At 35.8% G+C, this 17,572-nt stretch overlaps 1 protein-coding gene across 1 annotated transcript in view; it reads right to left on the bottom strand.

The window, feature by feature from the left end:
- The window catches only part of PTP4A2 (protein tyrosine phosphatase type IVA, member 2), a 14,550-nt gene extending 7,552 nt beyond the window's left edge, over positions 1 to 6,998 (bottom strand). Inside the window, exons 1-3 of the mRNA XM_006777394.2 lie at positions 6,976 to 6,998; positions 5,519 to 6,218; positions 2,435 to 2,527 (exon numbers count right to left, since the gene is read on the bottom strand). Of these exons, the coding sequence (XP_006777457.1) occupies positions 2,435 to 2,527; positions 5,519 to 5,614 (189 nt within the window). The 5' untranslated portion in view covers positions 5,615 to 6,218; positions 6,976 to 6,998. The remainder of the gene's footprint in view (positions 1 to 2,434; positions 2,528 to 5,518; positions 6,219 to 6,975) is intronic.
- Positions 6,999 to 17,572: the final 10,574 nt, after the last annotated feature.

The raw sequence follows: 17,572 nt of genomic DNA, 5'->3' as shown, positions 1-17,572 counted from the left end.
ATTTAATTATAAATTAGGCATAGTAAATTATTAACAATAAAATAGAACAATAATATAGTGTAATAAAGGCTATGCAAATATGGTGTCTCTCTCTCTCCAATCATTTTTATATTTTCAGTCCAAACCTACTCCTGAATCTGTGTAATGATCTCTTATTTGTTGGTGTTACTTGTTACTAGGCTTAAAGCTTTCTGGTGCAACACTTGCTGTCAATTGGAACATTTTCTGTTCATGTCTTCCACCCACAAATTTAATGTTGTTTCCATCTTAACTAAGCACTCATACACCAGCTATAACTTTTGCAGTCTGAGGTACACAGCAAAACTAGCATAAATTTCTTTTTCCTTCTTCACACTTTCACAAAGATAGAAGACTCATTCCTACTGTGATCATAGCAATTTCAGCCTACTTTTTTCTTTCCTTATTAAGTGGAGAACTTTCACCTTTTCAGTTAAAGGAAGCATTTTCCAGCTTCTCTTTGGCATATCTGAATTGCTAGTATCACTATTTTTGCACTTTGGATGGGATGAAGCAATACTTCATCATACTACTCAGAATAGCACACAATTTAAAATGTATCAATTGTTTATTTCTGGAATGTTCCATTTAATATTTTAAGACCACAGTTGACCCCACAAAGTAACTGAAACCATGGAAAGCAAAACAGCAGATAAGGGGGTCCACTATACAGACAGGGAAAAAAACAAAAAGTCAGCCTAGCCCTAACCGATTTGGCTCAGTGGATAGAGCATCAGCCTGCGGACTTAAGGGTCCCAGGTTCGATTCCGGTCAAGGGCATGTACCTAGGTTGCAGGCACATCCCCAGTAGGAGGTGTGCAGGAGGCAGCTGATCGATGTTTCTCTCTTATCGATGTTTCTAACTCTCTATCCCTCTCCCTTCCTCTCTGTAAAAAAATCAATAAATCTTTGATTACCTCCCACCCACCCACCATCCCACACCTTCCCTCGCTAGCTTCAAGAAGTAAAATTTGGTTTTGTTTAAACACAGGGCTACATCAGAAGTTAAAGTTTTGTGTGTTTTTTTGTGTGTGTTCTTTTTTATATATATATTAATTGTTCCATGCTTCCATGTCTCTGGATCCTCTCCGATCATCAGTTTGTTACTTAGATTCCAGATATGAGTGCGATTATGTGATACTTGTCTTTCTCTGACTGACTTATTGTGTGTGTGTGTGTGTGTGTGTGTGTGTGTGTGTGTGTGTGTGTGTGTGTTTTCTTAAACACAGGGCTACATTTTACACATGTTTATACTTATCCCCAGTGATTTCCAGCCAGAACTTAAAGTCATTTAGGAATGAGAATACAAACAAATTACTACCATGCCATACTACTCAAATACATCTGAATACATAGTATTCTTTAAAAACATAATGTCTGGCTATTTATTTCTTCTATTTTCACCCAATGAAGATGAGGACACTTTGTGGATCAGATAGGAGATGACTGCCTTACCAACAGGACATTTATTTTCTTTGCATCAACAGCCTTCCCAACTACTGACCAATGCAATAAAGACTACAAAACTAGCTCTCAATAAAAAGTAAAAATATAACCTGATACCAATATCTTCTTTATTTTCTGCCTCATCAACTACTAAAAAAATCTCCAGTTCTCAACCTACTTCACTACCTCCCACAATCAAATCAAATAGCTCTGAAACACCTAAGACTACAAGGTCATTTCATTACATGCTCCTGCAATTTAAATAACTATTTAGGGGAAAAGGTATAAAATTTTGCCTAATATGAGGCTCCTGCTTTGTATAATAAAATAGCATATATTGAGGCTAGGGAATATTTTAATTTAAATTAATTTCAATCACTTTTTGTTCAACTATGAAAGAAATCTAATCACACAAAAGCTTAGAAACCTAAAAAAGTATCAGAAACTAGGCTGATAACTGTGGAGCAAGATGCCCTCTCCTTCTCCCTTATCCTCTTCTCCCACCTTTTTGTCGTTCCCTACAGGTTAACTACAAAATATTAAGTAACTAATTTGTACTTGCAAAGTAATAGAATATTTCCATGTGACTTAAGAATGTCTGATGGGGGGGGAGGGGAATGTCTGATGAAAATTTTGTTTTGTTTTGACTTTGTTAGAGTCAAACTGGTAGCCTGGAAACAAAAGCCAACTATTGTATTAATTTCCTAGAAAAACAAAATGCAAATTACCTTTTTCTTAAAATAAGTATTCACTAAATTTTACTTTTTATTTATTGAAAATACCCTGCAAGTGTAGACTTTAAGAGCACAAATGAGCAAAACTGCCAATAAAAAAGAATTTAAAGGTTGCTATGAACACTGTATTCTCCTAGTATAAGCTCAAAAAGCAAAACTACTGAGTTCCAAGTTTTATAAAATATTTGAAAGGTACAACTTGTTTGTAATGAAAAATTAAAACACTACACACTCACTAGAACATGGATTCCTTCTTTTTCAACTGGAGCTTTATCGTATGTAGCATCACAAACTCGAACCAAAGTTGTCACTCCATACTTCTTAAGTTCCTTTAAAGAAAAATAAATATAAGGTAATTTGCTTTTAGAATCTGCGACCAAAGCTTTAAAAATTTACTATTTTGAGTTGAAACAATGAGACATTATTCTTCAATAAAAACCAAAATCATTCTCGTTGTGGCAACATATATAGTGGACACTCTTGCACTCTCAGTAGAATTATCAGTAAGACTCACCTTTATAAAGGACAATTTAGTAGCATAACACAAAAACTTTAAAAGAACACATATACTTTGACCTAGAAATTCTACTTCTGAGAATTTTTACTAATGAAATAATTGAAGAAATACACATTTAGATGCCAAGCATGTTCAGCACAGTTTGGAATGGTAAAAACCTGGAAACAACATTAATCGTCTGAACAAGGGAATGGTTAAAGAAAGTATGGGTTAGCCATACAGCATACTATGACAGCTATGAAAATAATACTGAAGAGGTTGGGGGAAGTTTTATTTTAAATATGACCCTATCTATTTGTAGGATCACAGAAACATCTAGAAGCCAAGTATTAACAGTTGTTTTTTTTAAAAGAAACAGTGTTTATATTATATATATATACCAGAGGCCTGTTGCACGAAGAGATTTGTGCAATAGTCTTCCCTTCTCCTGGCTGCCAGCACCGGTTTTCCTCCAGCACCCGGAAACCAGGCCTTCACTGCTCCAGCCAGAGCCTTCAGTCTTCGCTCCGCCACTTTGCACCTACCTATGCAAATTAACTGCCATCTTTGTTGGGTTAATTTGCACTCTCCTGATTGGCTGATGAGCGTAGCGGAGGGATGGTCAATTTACATGTTTGTCTATTATTAGGTAATATATACTGGAGGCCCAACGCATGAAATTCGTGCATAGGTAGAGTCCCTTGGCCTTCTGGCTGCTGGCTAGGGCCTTCCTTACCCAGCTGCCGGCTGCCAGCTGGGGCCGGCCCCTGGTGGTCAGCACATGTCATAGTGAGCGATTGAACTCCTGGTTGAACTCCGCAGGACAATTTGCATAGTAGGCTTTTATATATATAGATTTTTAAAAATTGATTTCAGAGAGGAAGGAAGAGTGAGTGTAGTGAATCTTTGTTCTCAGTGACGAATTTTGTTAAGTCTCGTAATCAGAATAGCCTGACGGATGAAAGTAGTAGCTCGTGTATATCTCTACAGGTCACAAAATATAAACCTGATGTAAAATCTCTGTCATCAGTGATGCAGCAGCAAAAGTCCCACTGATAATATCAGAGTCATAAAGTTTTCTGTTGGACTATCATTGTACATGTATACATTAAAAAATAAATGTATTTTTCATCATCATATACTGTGTTTTTGTCACTCGAATGAATTTTATTACTTCTTCAAGGTTCTTCACATAAGTACACCTTAAGAGATATCAAGTAGGCATAACATGTTCTCAAAAAATTAGGGTTGGCACGCAGAAGAATTTTGAGTCAGAGATTTTGCTGGTTTTGGCACGCACTCACAAAAAGGTTGCCCACCCCTGAGCTAGGGCAACAGTTAAATATTTTTAATAAAGTGTCTTTTGCTTATCTGTATCTTCTGGTTTTTATTTAGAAAATACTTACTGTTCTTTTTTTTTTTAATTTAAGGAAACAAGTTATTTTGAAAGATTAAAAAGTGGTATTATATTACAAAGCCTACTAACATACAAAATAATTATAGCCAGAAGTCTTGCTCCTTTAAAAACTTTCCCACAATAATGCCTAATACAGTGACTACCTATCTTCAAGAGACCACCATCTTTTTATAGTTGCAGGAGGACAGTGACTTCTGCCACTTTTGGAATCTATGGCCAAGGAATCCACAGGCTGAAAATAGTATCACATAATTCAGCCAGGCTTAAAGGTGACTGATCAACCTAAGGACACAAGCCTAGAATCAACTTGTACACTGTGCACACAAAGTTAAGCAGCTTAGGACTTATTAAGTATAAATAAGCAGGAACAGTGATATCATGTTTGGTTATCTAAAGAGTTATTTTAATTGCTAAAGGATTTTATTTTTCACAAAAAGGCTTTCTTATAAAGTATGTTCAGGAAAGTTGATAAGTATTATAACTAAGTCAGTAATTTTAATAAGTTTCAAAATACAAATAAAATCCCTTTGAAATGAACTTCATAGTAGCCATTCATCGGAAGGTTATGGTAGAATTTTTCATGGTAAATATTTGTGGCCTTAAGCAAGTCAAAACCTTTTTTGAACTCAGTTTTGCCATTTGAAAAATGAGAGGGATGGACTTAGAATCCCTAAAAGTTCATTCAGCTCTCTAAGTCTATTCCATAAAATACATCAATAGAAATCACATTGAGACTGAACCACCAGGGAATGATTAAAAAGCTTACTCATATCTGAGTTAAGTACATGCTTTCCACTAATAGAAAAAATGAAGGATCTGACAAAAATGCTACCTATAATACCTTTCCTTCCCCTAAGTTTCTGAACCCTTGTATATAATGGCTACTACTGCCAAGTAGTTCTGGGGTAGCTTTTCAACAAAAGTGGTTAGAATATTTGAGGCAGACACAGGTTTTAGTGTCAGAGACAGTTCTACTATGTACTGTGTGCCTTCAGGCAAATTACTAAATTGCTCTGAATTTCAATTTCCTCATCTGTAAGAGAGAGATAATAATAGTACTGTATGCAACTGCTTATTGTAATGCTGGGTAGAAAGTGTCCAGTAAATGTTATTGTTTTTATTATTGAAAGTATAATCAGAGAACTAATAATGTAGAAAAGATATAAGAAAAAACATAGTACTAGATACTTTCTAAGGTCCTCCCAAATTCCATAAATGTTCTTTTAAAAATGTTATAATTAATCTAACCCATTAAAAAAAAAAAAAAAAAGACTGGTAGGATGACCATCATATGCCAATCACGGAAATAAATGGCTTTGTGATAAGAAATTTCTTTATAATGGTGTTAATTTTAATGGGATTTTACCTATATATCAATCCAAAAAGTACACCATAGTATAATCTTACCTCTGTGAACTTGTTGAGGGTAGCATTGGTAGGGTTGTGAGTAATCAGAAAACGCATGTTCTCATAGGAGATCTCCACAGGGGCTGGACGGTTCATTATGGCAAATAAAAAGTGTGAGCGTGCGTGTGTGAGTGAGTGTGATGGGGAAAATGAAAACAACAAAAAAATCAATAAATCTTGAAATGTTTCACAGCAGAAAACATTAAAAAGACCACTAAAATGCCTATTATCAATCAGTGTTTTCTCTATTCAATGTGTTTATTCTTTAAGTAGCTTCTCTCTTCAAGATAAGCAGAAGTATTCAGAATCCACTTGAATCCAAATTCAACTTGGGCCTCAATGTCTGCAGATGGATACCTTCGGACTCCAAAAACATCCAACTACATACAAAACTTAAGCAGCCTTTACTACATTTAGGCACTAGTGAGACAAGTTAAAAGTGTAGATTACTTTCCACTTTTGTTTACTTGATGCTTAATTTTACTGGAGTCATTAAAAGAAATATGCTTGCAATAAAAAAAAAAAGCCAACTATTTCTGAGGCCAGTCTCGGTGTCCAGAGTCTTCAAGGCAATATTAATTATGGCACATAGAACCCCCCAAGCTCACTTGTCAGCAAAAACGCTGTGCTGAGCCTGGCAGAAGTCTGCCCTCACACTCAGAATCGCCATAAATGTGCAACGTATATTCCAACGAAAAACCTGGAAGAGAAAAGCATAAGTAAAATGAACTGGAGGTTGATAGCATTCATAAACACAATGCTCAAAGTCAAGAACACATTCTTTATGAGCCTGAAGACATCTGAAATGTCACCAATTCTAAATTATTGCCATCTATAAAGAATAGGATAAAAGTATATACCGAGAGTTTTAAAAGCTAGAGATTCAAGTCAAGCTTGTCTTTCTTTTTTCAAAACACAATCCAAGAAGCAAAGTTTCTGTGCTAACAAGATTACTTTTAGCCCTGGCCAGTGTAGCTCAGTTGCTTGTGCACTGAAAGGTCACCGGATGATTTCTGTCAGGGTACATGCCCAGGTTGCAGGCTCATTCCCTGATCCCCAATAGGGAGCATGCAGGAGGCAGCCAATCAATGTTTTGCTCTCACATTGATGTTTCTATTTCCCTCTCCCTTCCTCTATAAAAATCAATTGAAATATTTTCTTAAAAAATATTATTTTTAACTTGCCTCCTACTGGGGATTGAGCCACAACCCAGGCATGTGCCCTGGCCAGGAATCGAACCCATGACCTTTTAGTGCATGGGACAACACTCAACGGAGCCACACTGGCCAAGACCACAAGTCATTTTTAAATGATTTAAAGATCCTTAAAGCAATCTTCCCTCCATGGACTCTTCATAAAGTTTACAAGGATCTCCTTTTTCTGTTTTGATGGTAGTCTTCCACAAATAGTCTTTGTTTCAAATAAGATAAATCTATAAATGGATAGAGGATATTTACCAAAGCTCCACTTTGAGGATTTAATTATTTCTATCTAAAATATATGCATTTGACCCCAATTAGGATACTATTCCATAAAGCACTTCCTGAAAAAAATTATCTTCTTTTCCTAACAACTCTGAGTAGTTGTTAAGACCTATGAGGAATGAGGAAAGAGGATCAGAAAAGTGAAGTGACTTGTCTAAGGTAAATGAATTAGTTGAGCCCAAATTCTAAACCAAGTCTTCTGTTAGTTCCATGTTTTTTCCAGTGTACCATAATGTCAGCTGCCTCAGCAAATGTGTAAAACCCATCCTCTCATTTTCTAGTCCAGTTTACCTTTTTATTATTTCTCATATCACACCTCTAAAATACAAATGCATTTAAAGTTCAATTCACACAGCATTCTCCTGCCCAAATATGTATTAATCCCTACCAAAAACAAGGCAAGAAAAAGAAGTGGCAGAATTTTAATATTATTTTAGGTCACTGCTATGAAACACAGTAATCTTTATAGCTGGCTCAGTCCAAATGTCAACATAATCATAACTTCCTCTGGAAATAGGGACAAAGTCAAGTCCTTTCACTTGCCTCTTTCTTAAGCCTCCAATAAATGCTTATTTAGAAGTCCCTAAAAAAGATAATTGTGATCAAACAGAAAAAGACATAAAAGATAATGACTATAGAACCATTTTCAGGAAGAAACTGAAATACAGATTAATTCAAGCCTATTCATCTATCCTCAGTCTTCTTTTTATGATATGGCATTTTATTTTGTAAGTTACATACTTGTGATGTTATCACCATGGACACGCACAAAATTAAAACATTCCTGAAATATGAATGACAGATAATTCAAAATGGCATTCTATGAACATCCATAACTCAACAGAATGAGTTACCCACTACAGTAAATACACAAAACTTCTACACTCTAAGAAAATATACATCTACACTCTTCCTTTCTTTTTTCTTTTTTAAATCCTCACCCAAGGATATTTTTCCATTGATTTTCAGACAGAGTCGAAGGAAGGAGAGGGAGGGGGTTGGAGGGGGGGGGGGAGAGAATCAACATGAGAGCAACACATAATTGTTGCCTCTCGCACATGCCAGAGGGATGGGATCCAACCCTTCAGTCTTCAGGCTGATGCTGTAACCACCGAGCAAAACTAGCCAGGGCAACACTCTTCCTAACTCATAATTCTAGCTGTAACTCCAAAACACAGCCACCTTAGATTACACATTTCATATAGAGTACTCCTTGTACAGTCAAGGAATTTTAAAGCTGGAAGAAACAAGGAATCAATTACTCTGAACTTAAAAAACAAAACAAACAAAAAACATGATGTTTGGGCTTAAGAGAAGTCAAAATGACAGGCAGATCAAAGACAACAGCCCAGGTCTACTAACTCCCTATTATTTTTCCTTCAATTTTGTCTAATGGAGGTACCCACATATTTAAGTCACACTCTTTTTCATGTAAGTGTAACTTTTCAAATATTTGTTTGGATGTTCATCTGCAACTCTGTGACCTTATAATAAGGGGAGAAAAGATTAATAAGGTAACTACTCAACGAACAATGGTTTATATGCAGTGCAGAGCAAAACACAAGGAAATTCTAACCTGTTTGAATCCCCTTGGTTTAATGATGTTATCACAGCTAATTTGTGTCAGCTGAATAAAGGCACTGAAAGACCTACATTGTAGTGATGTCCAGGCTTAAAAGTTACAGCTCTAGCATTAGGTTTTCTACCTAGTCTCCAGGGTTTGTCTGCTCAGCAAACAGAGCAAACTTTATCCCATCTTATTCCTCCCAAACTCATTTTGGAAGGACCACTTCCAGGGATAATGATAATTAATTATTAGATTTTCAATTCTTAACACCATACTGAGATCTCCCAGCAAAATAATTTCTGCCAAATGAAACAGTATGCTCTATCAAAGTTAACAAATACATGAAAAAAGCAAGCTTCTGCTCCTTCCCCCATCCACAAGAGTTCAACTACACATCAACAGTTAAATGTTCTTGCACCTGTCAATTCAGATAACTAATGTTCACTCCTCTGACATGCATAAGAATACAAAGTAAACAGTCTGTAAAAAATCATAAGCATACCGCAGCTGGAAAGTATTGTCACATAAACTCAGCACCTGTACTCCTTACAGAAAAACCTTCTTCTAAAATTCTCTCTCTGGCATTAATTCTGCTCTATCTACTTAAGTAAAAATTGATTATTGCTTTAATTTACCAGGTGATGGAAGAGGCTGTTTTTTGTTGTTGTTAATCCTCAGTGGACGATATTTTTCCCAATGATTTTTAGAGAGAGTGGAAGGGAGGAAGGAGGGACAGAAACATCAGAGAGAGAGACATATCGATTGGTTGCCTCTCACGGGAATCAGCATGCAACCAAGGTACGTGCCCTTGACCAAAATCAAAACTGGGATCCATCAGTCCACAGGCTGGCATTCTAACCACTGAACAAACCAGCTAGGGCAAGAGGTTGGTTTACTTGACAAATAATAGTGGCCAAATTCAAATAAGCATCTAAATATTCTCTTCACCCTTTACTTTTATGGAACCTAACTTTTAAAATGTTGCATCTGGGCCCTGGCCGGTTTGGCTCAGTGGATAAAGCGTCAGCCTGCAGGCTGAAGGGTCCCAGGTTTGATGCTGGTCAAGGGCATGTACCTTGGTTGCAGGCATATCCCCAGTAGGAGGTGTGCAGGAGGCAGCTGATCGATGTTTCTAACTCTCTATCCCTCTCCCTTCCTCTCTGTAAAAAATCAATAAAATATAGTTTTAAAAATAAAATGTTGCATTTGGGACATTTCCATTTTTAACAAATAAAATAACAGAACTTCACTGAAAGATTAGAAAGGATGGTCTGTGCCAAACAATTCTTTTCAATTAAAGAAGGAAAGGAAGAAAGAGAACAAAGAAAGAAGAAAGAGGGGGCTTAGAAAAACAGCAAGCAAGCAGGGGCCTACCAAGCTAAGACAGTGCACTGCCAATAACAGTAAGTGAGTAACACAAGTCAAACCTCAATTCTCAAACGTCTCCCATCTTGAAAAATTCACTTCTCAATCCGACAACCCTTTATACCTGTATGATTAATCACCTGACTCTTAGGTGACAAACAAGGAAAGAATTCTAGAGCCTGAGTCAGTTTACCACTGTTAACATCTCAGGAAATTGTTCTGTGAATATTTTTGTGGTTTTTTGCTTTTGTTGCTGCTTATTATTGTTATTAAATTTTAATTTTTTACTATACATTTCATTTCCTTTTTGTTAAATTTTTATTTCATGTCCTTTTTGTCTTTGAAGTGTTTATTTATAGATTAAATAGTACATTAAACATGTACTGTATATAAGGTGAAAACAGGGCATCATTTGTGGTCTGGAACAGATTGATTCAATGTACATGATTTCTAATGGGAAAAAATGCTTTGGTTTTTGAACCTTCTAGAACAAATTAAGTTCAAGAACTGAGGTTGCTAGAGTTTAAATGTCTAAGATCAATCCTCTACTGCCAATATTGACCTAGATGAGAATCAAAAACTAAAATGTATGAAATACAGTAAGCCCTTGATTTTGCTGACCTCAATTTAATGGACTTCGGCGTTAACAAACAAAATTTCCAGTCCGTACGTCATATGTAAAATTAACACCTTGTTAATTTTAAAATGCTTGTAAACAAGATGTGCTTATAATTAAACTAAAGACCTGATGCACAAAATTCATGCAAGGGGCTCAGCCCTCGCAGCCCAGGTTTTGTCCGGAAGGTCATTTGGCTATCTGGTCTAATTAGCATATTATGCTTTTATTATTATAGAAGATTAACAGGTTGTTTTTTTATTAGTTCATTATTATTTTTAACAAATTTTAACAATACGTCATATGTTGGAAAAAACACTGTGGTAATAATTTCAGCGACATAAATCTTACATATCTACAACTATAGTCTACATATTCAAATCCAAGGCTCACTGCTCGGAAACAATGTTCAGTGAGTGACTAGCACATGATCACACCATATCTCTCGTGGTAATTGGTTCTGTTGTTGCATGGTGTGACTTTTTGCAGCAAATATACTAAGCCAGCCGTGTGCAAAATGCTTGTGGTGACTGATAAATGTACGTATTTACTAGATCTATTCAGTATAGATTAAAATTACTGTAATACACAAAGGGAACTTTTCTGTGAAATTAAACTTTTCATACGTACCTAATTTTAATTACATAAACATGTCTACATAAGTAAAAACAGGTAAACTAACTAATTTGTAAATTTTTTAACATAATGCATTCGGAAAACCTACTTTATTATATAACGGATTTTCAGCTTTAAGGGACATCTGTTCACCCAAATTAGTCCATTATATCAAGGTTTTACTATAATATTTAATACAATATCCATCATTTAATCATGACACATTCATAAAATGGAAACTATGCAGAGGTCAAAAAGAATAAAATATGAACTGCTATGGAAAGATGGCTAAGAGACACTAATAAGTAAAAAGAGCAAGGTCTATAACAGTGTATACAGAAATATTTGTGAGTATCATATATGCTTCCATATCCATGAACTACCTGGAAAATTACAAAGATAAGAGGTAACAATAGTTGCCTGGGAGCATGATTTACTTTATCATAATATATGCCTTTTGAACTGTTTTCAATCTTTTTCCATGTACATATGTTAACTTAATTTTTTTTTTATTCTAGGGCGATAAAAGACTTACAATGATGTCCAACCTAATTACATTGTTAACAGTGCTATAGCCATGGGATTACAAAGAGCCTCGAGAGGGCTAGTCCCCCTGTTCCCTGCAGGCCTATACCTCCATAAAAGTCTAGAAAGACAGTGTTCTTCTTTGTTAAAGATACTAAAGTACTGAGTAAAATTCAGGTCCTGCTTTGGCAATTGTAATTCTAAGTTAAAATATAAAAATAGAGAATTCAAGGGCATGAAGGAACTTTACAAAATCAACCCCATTTAAGTGACCCTAACTTACAGGGCAGCCTTTTAAAAACCCTGTCAATCCACTTACATCAAGCTATCCACTGAGAAATCACCTCTATTTCCAAATTAAAGCATATGATACAGTAAACCCTCTAACTCAGCGGTTCTCAACCTGTGGGTCGCGACCCCTTTGGGGGGGGGTCGAATGACCCTTTCACAGGGGTCGTCTAAGACCATTGGAAAACACATATATAATTACATAGTTTTTGTGATTAATCACTATGCTTTAATTATGTTCAATTTATAACAATGAAATTGGGGGTTACCACAACATGAGGAACTGTATTAAAGGGTCACGGGATTAGGAAGGTTGAGAACCACTGCTCTAACTTACTGGGTTATGCCAGTAGACAACCAAATTAAAACAGCACATAAAATAAATGCACAATAAAGCGTTTATTAAGAAAATAAAATCTAAAAGCAAAGGTCTGACAAACAAATAAGCATACACTATGTTATTTTTCTTAACCAGAAATTCTACAGGAAGTCATGCAAATTTGAGTTAGTTTAGTTTCTACAAAGAAGCAACATGAAAGTATAATACTGTGTATAAGACTAAAACCTTGCAACAATTTTTTCCTAAAGCAAATTTATTTCACTTTAACAAAGACACCTGCACTTCCCTTAAAGTATGACTAATTTGTCAACAGAAAAAGAAAAAGAAAATCTGAAGTTAGACATTTTTTCCTTGCAATTTGGCTAGTTAAGAATTTATTGCCCTAGCCGGTTTGGCTCAGTGGATAGAGTATCAGCCTGAGGACTGAAGGGTCCCGGATTCGATTCCAGTCAAGGGCACGTACCTCAGTTACAGGCTCCAGGCAACCAATCAATGTTTCTCTCACATCGATATTTCTGTCTTTCCCTCTCTCTAAAAATGCCCTCAGGTGAGAATTTAAAAAAAAAAAAAAGATGTTGAAAACAGATAAATAAAATAATTTTTTAAAAAAATCAACTGGTAAATGTGTAAATAAATGAAATAAATCAATGTTTCTCTTTCTCTCTCTCTCAAATCAATAATTTTTTTAAAGCCCTCAATAAAAGTTTGTTGTTTGTACATCATTAAAAAAAGAATTTATTAATTCAAATATCTATTGGACACTATACTATATGGCACATACTCAAGCAAGAGCAGTAAACAAACAAAAACTGTCAGGATGGGTCTTATATTTTTGTAGGCAGAAAAAGACAAATAAAATATGCCACTGCTATGGAAAAAAATGCAAAGCTGGGGAATCTGCAGTGCCTCCAATTCTAAATAAGGCTATCAAGCAAGGCCTCACTGAAAAAAAACATTTTATCCAAGACCTGGGGTTGTGAGCCAAATAGATATTTGAGGGAGCATTCTAGGCAGAGGGATTAGCTGTTGCAAAGGTTACGAGATGGGGCCTTGCAGTGTTCTCAGAACAGCAAGGGGGGCCAGTGTTACCAGAGCAAAGAAGGCAAGGGAGTAAATAGGGTCAGAGAAGTAAAAGAGGACCTATAGGCCAATGTTTGGCTTTTATTTGGAAAAGATGAGAAGTTTTCAAGCAACAGTGACATTTTATGCTTAAAAGTCTCACTCTAGCCGTGGCTGGTTTGGCTCTGTGGATAGAGCGTCGGCCTGAGGACTTGGGGGTCCCGGGTTCAGTTCCGGTCAAGGGCATGTACCTTGGTTGCAGGCACGTCCCCAGTGGGGAGTGTGCAGGAGGCAGCTGATCGACGTTTCTCTCTCATCAATGTTTATAGCTTTCTATCCCTCTCCCTTCCTCTCTGTAAAAAATCAATAAAATTGATTTTTTTTATAAAAAGTCTCACTCTAGCTGCTACGTGGAGACAGATTATATGAGTAATAAGGGTGGAAGCAGGGAGATCAGACAGGAGCCTGTGCTATAATCCAGGAAAAAGATAATGATGGTTTATGATGGCTTGGACCAAGGTAGTAGAAATACAAAACATAAGAAGGGATCAATTTCAAGATTTGTCTATAGACTGGATATGGAGTCTGAAAAAGAGTCACGGCTCTAAGCAACTGTAACAACTCATAAATCCCTCTCAACATTCAGAAACTATTCTACATAGATTATAAAATCTTCACCAACCATCAAGGAAGAAAAGTAGGGAAATTCTTCTGTGAAGTATCACTGTATCTACTTATTTCATTTTGACCATTTGAGAGAAAAAAATATCTTAAGACTTGTAAACTAAAAAGAATTCAACTTTGCTAATTAAACACTCAATGTCTAGTTAACTGGGCTCAAGATGAAATTTTACTCATCTCTCATATCCTACTCCCAATTCATCAGAGCCCTGTAGAAACAAGAGCTCTATTCTCTGTGCTACTTATCTTTCTTCATCCCTCTACTGTTGCATTATCAAACTAAAATTGAATACATGTGGATCCTTGAACTTAGACAATTCAAATTAATGTTAGTTCTCCTGCCCCACTGACTACAGTCACGAACGTTGATAAAGAGGTATTTATTAAATTCTACACAAATTAGGGTCCAAAATATATGTAAACAAGCTAAAAAAAAAAAAAGCAAGATGCTTCTTCACTGCTAAAAAAAAAAAAAGTTTCATAGTTACTCCCTTGGTTATTCCCACTGTTCTACTTCCTCATTTAAGGAGGGAACTTGAGAATCAAGCTCCAGTACAGTAATCAATAATCAGTTCTATAAAAAGCAAGTATGACCTTGATGGTGAGAAAATATCTTAACATTTCAGAACCACTCAGAGAAAAGGAAAGCAATTAACCAACAACCACACCTGCTTCTGAGAACAGTGACAGTTATTTACTGAGGTCTTGTGGGCCCTGTTCCCACTCAAATGAAAAGGGAGTGGTTTTCAAATTTGTATGTACCCTGGTGATTAGAAGTAGTTATCCTTTTCTAGTAACTCCTACCTCAACGAATAACTATAAGACAAAAATTGCATTAAATATTTTCATGCTACACTTGAAAATACTTTTCAATTTTGTACTCCATTGTTCTTTTAAAGATTAACAATTCTCCAGATAAATCTCTTGTCCAAATTGTTCTTTTTCATTTCATTAATAAATTTAAATGGAGGTAATAGCACTATAGCCAGTTTTCATTTTCTAAAAATATATTTGAATACCACTAATAACATTAAAAATCTCAACAGCACAACCTAGTATTGGGCATTAATCTTACTGTTTTCAGTGAATCTTCTAAAAATTAAGTTCTTCAGACTGAATTGATTATATTCATTTCCAGACAAAGGTATCATGGTATCCTCTCCATAGACTTTAGTTATTTTAAGACTCTCAAGTTTCTTTATTATTAAGTTTAAGCACATTCTTTTCCTAAGCAACTGCAGTAAACCTCCTTTACACAATACAAATTATCTCAAACTCAGCTGCATTCTCATAAAATTAAATCCTAATGTCTATTTTCTTCTTTCCTTCCATCTTTCTGTCTTCAATCTCAAAAGGCTATGTAACTGTCTTAGAGAACAATTTAGGTCTTAATCATCTCAGTTTCCAACATCACTATACATACATTATCCTAAGAACCACTGAATCAATTCTTTAATAAAAAAATGTATTTGAGATTCTAAACTTCAATGCAAAATTTTTTTAATGCAACTGTAATAAAGCAAATTCAAAAGGACTCCTGAATTCACCATGTCAACACCACTTTGAAATGTTTTCTGACCTATATCAGGACAGTTTGAATGACTATAACAGCTGCAAGTTCCCTGAGGTTGCAAAATAGATACTTGGTTAAAGGTTATTTGAATCACCTTTCAAAATAACCTACAGCACAGGAGCAGCATGCAAAGCAAAAACTTCCAGGCTATTGTTAGCATTATTTAAAATGTTTCAGAACTTAGCAGTTTATGGGTCAGCCTAATTCTTTCATTTCCCTATTTTGTAAAATGTATTGGTCCTGTTCAAGTATCTACCACCAAAAGGGGGGGAAGGAAGCTCTTTATGTCAGGATATGAAATAAAAAACATTACAAATAACATCTTGTCAGCACAAATTCTTTTGTTTAAGCCCCAGAAATTTGTCTGCTGTTAGGGTATTTTGGTTCAAATTTCCCCTAAAACCGGGTAAATTACACTTCACTTCCTCTCCTAAATTTACTTCTTATAAATCACATTATACTTCACAGTCATCTCGCTGTGTACTGAGTATAGTACAAGATAAATAGGCAAGAACCTAAATCATTCTATTTGGAGCTGCTAGTAGCCTTTTAAAATATACTGTCTACCCATTATTTGCCCAATAATAGCTTGATGTTTATTTTCGTAAAGCACAACGTTCACAATCTTTAAAAACTATACAGTTGTTTTACCTTATATGTTAATGTAAAGCAAAAATGGTGAAATACTCTATAATGCCATGTCAAGGGGTTATTATCCTTTGCTCACTACCTTAGTTCATTTTCAACATGAATGCCCCTTCTCTTCCCACTTAAAGAATGCAAAAAAAAAAATTTACTGCAAAGTTTAATCTTTTTGTCCTCTTCCTCCAAATACTTACTGAGATGAGAGGCAACATACCACCTCCGAATGATACTAAAATGCAGCACATCCAATCTCACAAATATTTGTGGAGTTCTATGCGCATACCATACAAACATTCAGAATCAAGATCCTAAAACAATCAATGTGGATGAAAAATATTTTATGATGGGCATTAAAATTTCATACTGATACTACATACTTAGAAGACACAAAGTGAGTGTGAGTAGAATGAAGTAGGATTAAGACTTCTGAGGAAAGGTAAAACTTTTACAAGATTGGTAGAAACAGGGAAGGGGACATAATATAACTTAGGAAAGGACCCAAGTCTCTGATTACATATCTCTGGTGAGGACTTGACCATGCTGAGAATTTCAGATCAGTTCAGATGCAATAAAAGCTCTTAGGAAATTAAAAGTATAACAGTAGTCAGGAAACAACTCTTTGCTCCCTGAGAGAAAACAAACACAGGTGACCCTTGAACAACAAGGAGCTAGAGGCGCATACCCCCCCACCCAACACACACACACACACACACACACATATACACACAGTTGAAAATCTGTATATAACTTTTGGCTCCCCAAAACTTAAGTTGCCCCTCGGTATCCAAGGGGGATTGGTTCCAGCCCTCCCACCCCCACAGATATCAAAATCCTCGATGCTCAAGTCCCCCTTATAAAATGTAGATCAATGCATAGTCAGCCCTCTGCATCTGTAGACTCCCAACAATGAATCAAAAACAGTAGAGGCATTTATTTATTTATTTATTATTATTATTATTATTTTAATCCTCACCTAAGGATATGCTTTTTTGCTTTTTTTAGAGAGAGAGAGAAACATTGATGTGAGAGAAACATCAACTGGCTGCCTCCCATTATGTTCCCTGACCAGGGAGCAAACCAAGAACCTAGGTATGTGCCCTGACAGGCAATCAAATCCACAACCTTTTGGTGTAGGGACAATGCTCCAACCAACTGAGCCACCAGGCCAGAGTGAGGCATTTATTTTTAAAAGTCCATGTGTAAGTGGATCTGGGCAGTTCAAACCCATGTTGTGCAAGAGTCAAACTGTATTGTCATATTGGTGGGCATTTCTGATCTACTGAGCAACTCCATAAT

This window comes from Myotis davidii, unplaced genomic scaffold (genome assembly GCF_000327345.1).
Source record: "Myotis davidii unplaced genomic scaffold, ASM32734v1 scaffold88, whole genome shotgun sequence".
In the NCBI taxonomy this organism is placed as follows: Eukaryota; Metazoa; Chordata; class Mammalia; order Chiroptera; family Vespertilionidae; genus Myotis; species Myotis davidii.
Note: the sequence above shows the minus strand (reverse complement) of the source record. Positions and strands in the feature narration are given on the sequence as shown.